Source organism: Styela clava, chromosome 2, assembly GCF_964204865.1.
Source record: "Styela clava chromosome 2, kaStyClav1.hap1.2, whole genome shotgun sequence".
NCBI lineage: Eukaryota > Metazoa > Chordata > Ascidiacea > Stolidobranchia > Styelidae > Styela > Styela clava.
In genome coordinates, this window is record NC_135251.1 from 27,204,894 (window position 1) to 27,211,334 (window position 6,441).

The window sequence follows — 6,441 nt, forward strand, 5'->3', positions numbered from 1 at the left end:
ATCCGAAAACAAGAGGAAACCTGGGGCATAAAATTCGACGTGATAGTGTCTGACAACGCATCCAACATTACTAAAGCCCTCACTGATGGTAACATTTTCAACATGAGATTTTTCGCGCATACTAATACTATAAATTTAGTGATCCTCCATGCTCTAGAAATTCAAAGGACTGTGATAGACACTATTGGTGCAGAACGGAATATCGTTTCCCATTATTACCGATCCAATAGAACTCTTCAGGGAATGTCAGAAGCGTTTAGGATCAGTACAACATACCTAAATCCGGGACGTGACGACCAGGTGGAATTCAACCTTTTATATGCTGGAAAGGATATTGTAACAGAAGGAAGTCGTAAACCACATATATATCATATTACAGAATAGGCACAACATTGACTGTAAATTTATGGCGTGTCGCGTCGTCTCTTGTTACTTATCGATCTTGATCGGTAAGTATGTTGATAGTTATTTGTTTGTTTGTCTGTCTGTCTGTTAGAAACTGTCGTGTGTTACGAGATATCTCACGAAAGCGAGATTAAATCTGCATGCGCATTCATCATATCTCGGACCAGAAGCCTATTGATTTTGGATCAAGTATGTCCTATAATTAGCGAGTTATCAATTAATTAGTTTGGACACACGGTGTCGCTATGGAGTAAGAGCGGATGAATCGAAACCGCAGTTTCTGTTTTGGGGATCCCCTAACTTCTGATCGATAAGTCTTCGGTCTCCGACCGATATTCTCGTTCAAGTTTTGAAGATTTTCGAATTGGAAACATTAGAAGTATGTTGCCATTCTTTTACCTTTGCCAGTATTTTGCCGGCTACTAATAATAATCTGCTAAGAAGAATCGAATCATTTCTAAGTGACATCGACATATATGGGGAGGAGTCGTTTTCAGAAAGTTGAAAATTCCAGTTTGAGCAAAGATTTATTAGGTCAGTTCAAGGAATCACGCAAACTCGTGAAGCAAACTCATGATATATATATATATACGATCGATGCCTCATAGACGCGGTGCTTGACCCGCGCATAAAATCATCGTGGTGCAAAATGCCTTTGGCCAAAATAGAGCGAATAATAATGCAGAATATTACAAGTAGTGTTGACGCTTCTGAACGCTCCGTTGATCGAGAGACTTCTTCTTCTTCTTCTTAAGATCAAGAAGAAGGCGTGGTGTTCCAGAAAATTGATCGTCCGGGTTCTCTTTCCGTCTCAATGGATTTGGATAAATGCAGCAGGTACCAACGCGCGGTAAATCACCGTTGGTGTTCTGGTCAGAAACTAAACATGCTAATTTTGACTTGTTTAATCTCGCCGTGCGTATGATGTCTTTTCCGCCCACTTCTGTGGACTCCGAGCAACTCTTCGGTACTACCGGGCAGGTAACATCCCCTTCACGGAACAGGCTTGTTCCAAGAAATGTAGAAATTCCAACATTTTTGCACGTCAATCTAAACAAATTAGAGACGATTACTGACATTGCATATATCATACATTTCGTGCAAACAACGTTTTTGTGGAATGCACCACTCTGCTGATTTGTTTTATTCTGTTGTGAAGTAATTTCTTTGAGAGTGTAAGCAGTCTAAATAAGTAGTTTTTATCTCCAAGATAAATGATATCTTTATCGACGAGTTTTTATCTCCGGAAATGTCTCACCAAGCGATCGAGACAGGCGATGAAGTTTCTTCGCTACGTAGGACTGGATAAAAGGGAAAAATAGCGAGAGAAAATTGGCTTGACACTCTCGTGGCAAAACAGAACGAAAAAGTTGAATTACTCGTCGAATGCGCCATCAACCTGCGACTGACTAACGCGTGACGTATTATATCCCGGACTCGGGTAAAATCATCTAAGGCTCGGGCCGAATCTGAGTATCAGATTACGGGAGATTCGGCGACGAGTCCGAATCTGTGAAGATACGATGTTCATGCTCGAAAGGCAGACAACTCGCTTACCAATGATTATAATTTACGATGCGAGTTAAGATGTGAAAAATGAATGTAACCTGGGAAATTATTTGTATTTTCAATGTTTCTGATTTGATTCATTTATTAATAGTTTTGCTATACCACCAAACGAGAGTTGTGAATATATTTTATTGTATCATTCTGACTACCCTTTTTTGGCGCAAAAGACCCAGTTGTCAAAGACGCCATTAAACCTTTTACCTCACCTTACCAATGATTGCAACATTTGTATGACATCGTTTCGTTGCTAGATAACTCGACTGCTTCAGTGCCTGTACTTGCTCAGCGTTTACTTAGTGCCAACCATGGGCTTTGGTGCCAACTATCAGTGATAGGCTATAATAAGTTGTTGTTATGTTCTGCTACGTTGTGTACTTATATGATATCTGGCTACTTCTAATAGCACTGATAGACTGAGCTACGATTCAGTATGTTGTATTGCAGGACATTGTATTTGTTAATTAAAGACATAACACACAGATTATATTGGATATAGAAGCACACACGACGCTAGCTGAACATAGAAACTATCGTCAACTCTAGAATGACCTTTGACCCTAACTCACAGCTGCCATACGTTACAGTTTGAAGCCTACTCAGCACGACAAGGTTTCAGTCTTGAATTGGGTTTTATTTTTTGCAGAAGAAAAGCAGGATCTGATGGGCACTTGACTGCCGCTGCGCCTGGCACAGAAACAGGACATGAACGAGGGATTTCGTTAACGTTAGATTTTTTGGTTACGGAATGATTATGAGTAAGCAATAAGGGATTTTATACTTATAAGGGATTTTATTTAAGTTTTTGATTACTTTGTCTACTTTTCCTCGATAAACATTTGCTATATATGTATATATATACTCTTTGTTTGCGATACTGTGGTCAGTATATTCTTGAGCTTTTTCAAGGAAGAGACTCAGCAGATACTGAGATACCAGAATATGGCTGTACGATAGCTCTGTGTCCTACAGTCATAATAGCCCTCAACACGCGGTACCTTTTCGTTAGCCTCAGCATATGCTACTCTATCGTTCACACATCTCACCGCATTTTCTTTTGAAATCTCCACAACCACAACATCTTGTCAACAGAAGCATAATATAATAGGTACCGTATAATATCAGCAGTCTGATGGTGCTAACGTTACAGCAGATTCAGTTTCTTCCGTAGGTTATTCGTGGAACGTGGGCAATATATTTCACATACAGCGCATGAACATGGTAATTTGAGATTATCGGTGTGTTCTTTTTGCCATTGGCAGTAGTAGGCATTTAAGGATTACCATATATTTTTAAGTGCCCAAATTGTGTTTTTAAAATGCATCGCGATGCCTGTTTAACTTTGTTTAAAAAATCTTCTTCAGATTCATGATTATTGTAAAGTATTCTTTAGTTTACAAGCATCGATTGAGTTTTATGAGCAGTTTTTCTCAGGGGTACCTATTTTATTATTTCACAGAATAATATGTTTTGTAACACATTAGTTATTGTACAATTCTTCAAATCGTTGTCTGTGATTAATCTGTAACGTCTGCCTGTGTTGTGCAATCATGGCTTTCTAAACCCTTCGGAAGTTTATATTCCTGTGGCTACCATATTTGGTATGCCATAGGGCTGACGGTTTTTGAGTGACTTAACTATATACTGATAATAAAGACTATTACAAACCACTGTGAAGTTGTGTGAGACACATAAAGACTTAAAACAGAATCATCACGAACGAAATGACATCAGCAACAAAGAGGAAACATGTTGTAAAAGAAATGCTTGACGACTTTAGCATTCCAAGTGAAAATCAAACTATTGTAAAGGTGAGATATTTGTTCCCAATCCAAGCCTTTGAAAATACCGTATTAGTTCATTCAGTTTTTGTTTACAAATTGCCCAATTTTGCCTTTGCACAAATGTATAGCAATGTATAGCTCATGCGTATATTACTTTTGTCAATGAAATGCTTCATGTCCAATAGTACTTGAGCTATGGAATAGCTTTTATATATTCAAAAATTGAATAAATTCTAAAGCTTTTGTTCTAAGCTTGCTATTGCAATCAGAATTGGTGAAAGTGAGCAACCATTCATTGTGCTTTGGTAATTTTTTATTAAACTATCATATAAATTTTGTTCAGGTATTGGGGACTCCGGGATCAAACCTGCATGAGGTTTCAACTTCAGATGGTAAAAAGATACTCTGTAGCCTTCCTCTGAAGTTTCGGAAAAACATATGGATCAAGCGAGGTTTTTATTGAAATATATATATATATATACATTATCTTGATTCTTGACTAGTAATCTTCACTCAACCTGATGTTCAAGAAGACGCTTCACTCGATGAATCCAATTTTTTAACCATGTACTCAAGATTTATTATACAATATGTTTGGTTTTTGCTGGACTTTTGTACATTCTAAGTCTAGAATTGAAAATTATCGCAGAATCAACCTCATTCTTGATTCCTGCATGCTTTGTCGTTCTCTCAGAGATAGTCATGACCTAGATTGTTTGATTGATTGATACAATGTGATATTATCATCTTGCTATTAGCCTTTTAAAATTCACAGAAGCAACAGTATATGATTGCTGCTTATTTTACACTACTGATATCAAAATTCATATCAACATGCATATTAATCCTGGTATCAACCAATTTCAACATCCAGATATGCTTTGCACAAATAGAAAATAAAAGGTTTTGCCAATGCAATTAATTAAAAGGGCGAGGGCATTACGTATGGTATATTCCCTGTTCTCCTCTTTCATTTGTACTGTATTTTGTTATCTTGCTCTATTTTCCTGCTATACTTCATTGTCGCTTATGTTTTTCTGTTTCATATGTTTTGTTTTCCAATACTTGATTTTGATGATCCTCAGTTCTGAAATGTTTTCACATAGGTGATTTTGTTGTTATTGAACCCATTGATGAAGGAGATAAAGTCAAAGCAGAAATTGTGCGAATATTATATCCACAACATGTTAAATATTTACAGAAAGAAGATATATGGTAAAAATTATTTTGGTATTAATAATAAATCACTGTCATTATTAAATATTGTTTAAACTTTAAAGGGTACGTAACAGTACTCCGGTAATCGGTGAATTTACAGGTTTTCTCTTTTTCTAATATCTTACACTTACACCATCACTGGGTGAGTTTTCCAATCCACAATTCTGACTGTTCACCATGTAGACTGATGCAAGGATATGAAAATATCTGATTTGTGTCATAATACCTCATTCATTGATTTAGTAATTTTTAGACGTTGATAAGAAGCTCTTATTATGCAAATTTTTCAAGTATTGATCATTTAAATGTATTTGCAATAAAAGAAATATCTAAATGTAATTTCAGGCCAAGTGGCTTTCTTTCTCAAACAAAAGAATACAATCAAACTGAAACAACTGCTGATAACTTGACAAAGGAAGTGTCTAATATGAACATAAAATGTAGCAATGAAAAGTCTTTCAGTAAAGGGGATTATATTCTAAACATGGACAATGATTCCAAAGTTGATACTGGTGACGGAGAAGATGACTATTATTCCTCTGATGATGACTTGACAGATATTCCAGCAAACACAAATAGACCAACTATTGTATATGAAGAATCAACAAGTGATTCTGAAAGTGACCTCAGCTCAGTAGAGTAAAATTAGATCTGTCCAAATGATCAAAACATTGATATATACTAGTGTTATTTACATGCTATTTTCAGTCATCCCGTTTTCTGATTCTGACACTTTGTATATCTTTCAAAGTTGTTTCGAACTTATATCCGATGCCAACGTAGTTGTTTTGCTTGTTTTTGGTGCGAGGGATTTATCATATTGGTACTTTGAGATAAATATCTCTGGATGGGCCAATATTCAGAATCATTCCCCATTGTGCAATATAGCAAATGGTTAGTTGAGATAATCGCACTTCATTACTATGGTTCTATTCCTATAGGCTGGAATTTATTTATGTGCGAAATGTATAACATTGAAGTCTGGAAACTTTTTGGTTAGTTTCTGTGGGAGGTTGAGATGTGTATTTATTTACTTGAGCCCTACATTGTGAACTCTTTGACAACTAACTGTAGGGTGAAACATTACATCACTGGTGCGCTATTATGCATTTTAATACTATTTGCCAAAGTTGAAAAATAAAACAACTTGATGAGTTGAACTAAGATTTGACAAATGTGATACCACTTAAGTTTCCAGGTATTTTTGTAGGGTATGGCAAAACATTATACTTTGTAAATTTGACTTTATCTTGATTTGTTAATGCACTCTCTGATAAAGTCATATAGTGGGGTCCAAGCAGTTTGGATTAACTAGACCAAAAAATTCCAGATAATGACGCGAAGTTTATTTTAAAAAATATTGCAGAGCGACCAATTATTTGTCAAGAATTAGAGGTACGTCCATTGTTGCCAGTTAAATGCCGATTGACATTCAAATTTATGCAAAAGTTGAGGTAGCGTTTGTCGC

At 36.2% G+C, this 6,441-nt stretch overlaps 1 protein-coding gene across 1 annotated transcript; it reads left to right on the forward strand.

The window, feature by feature from the left end:
• The first annotated feature begins 3,431 nt into the window (after nt 1–3,431).
• LOC120336860 (putative RNA-binding protein EIF1AD) lies at nt 3,432–6,133 on the forward strand. The gene is made up of 4 exons (XM_039404626.2): nt 3,432–3,782; nt 4,099–4,207; nt 4,862–4,970; nt 5,319–6,133. Exons 1-4 carry the CDS (start codon nt 3,696–3,698, stop codon nt 5,614–5,616), a joined length of 603 nt encoding a protein of 200 aa, XP_039260560.1. The 5' UTR covers nt 3,432–3,695; the 3' UTR covers nt 5,617–6,133.
• Nucleotides 6,134–6,441: the final 308 nt, after the last annotated feature.

Coding starts and splice junctions, on each gene's coding strand:
- LOC120336860 (XM_039404626.2), top strand. CDS start 3,696: ATGACATCAGCAACAAAGAGGAAACATGTTGTAAAAGAAATGCTTGAC. Junction 3,783..4,098: donor AAAATCAAACTATTGTAAAG/GTGAGATATTTG, acceptor AATTTTGTTCAG/GTATTGGGGACTCCGGGATC. Junction 4,208..4,861: donor AAACATATGGATCAAGCGAG/GTTTTTATTGAA, acceptor GTTTTCACATAG/GTGATTTTGTTGTTATTGAA.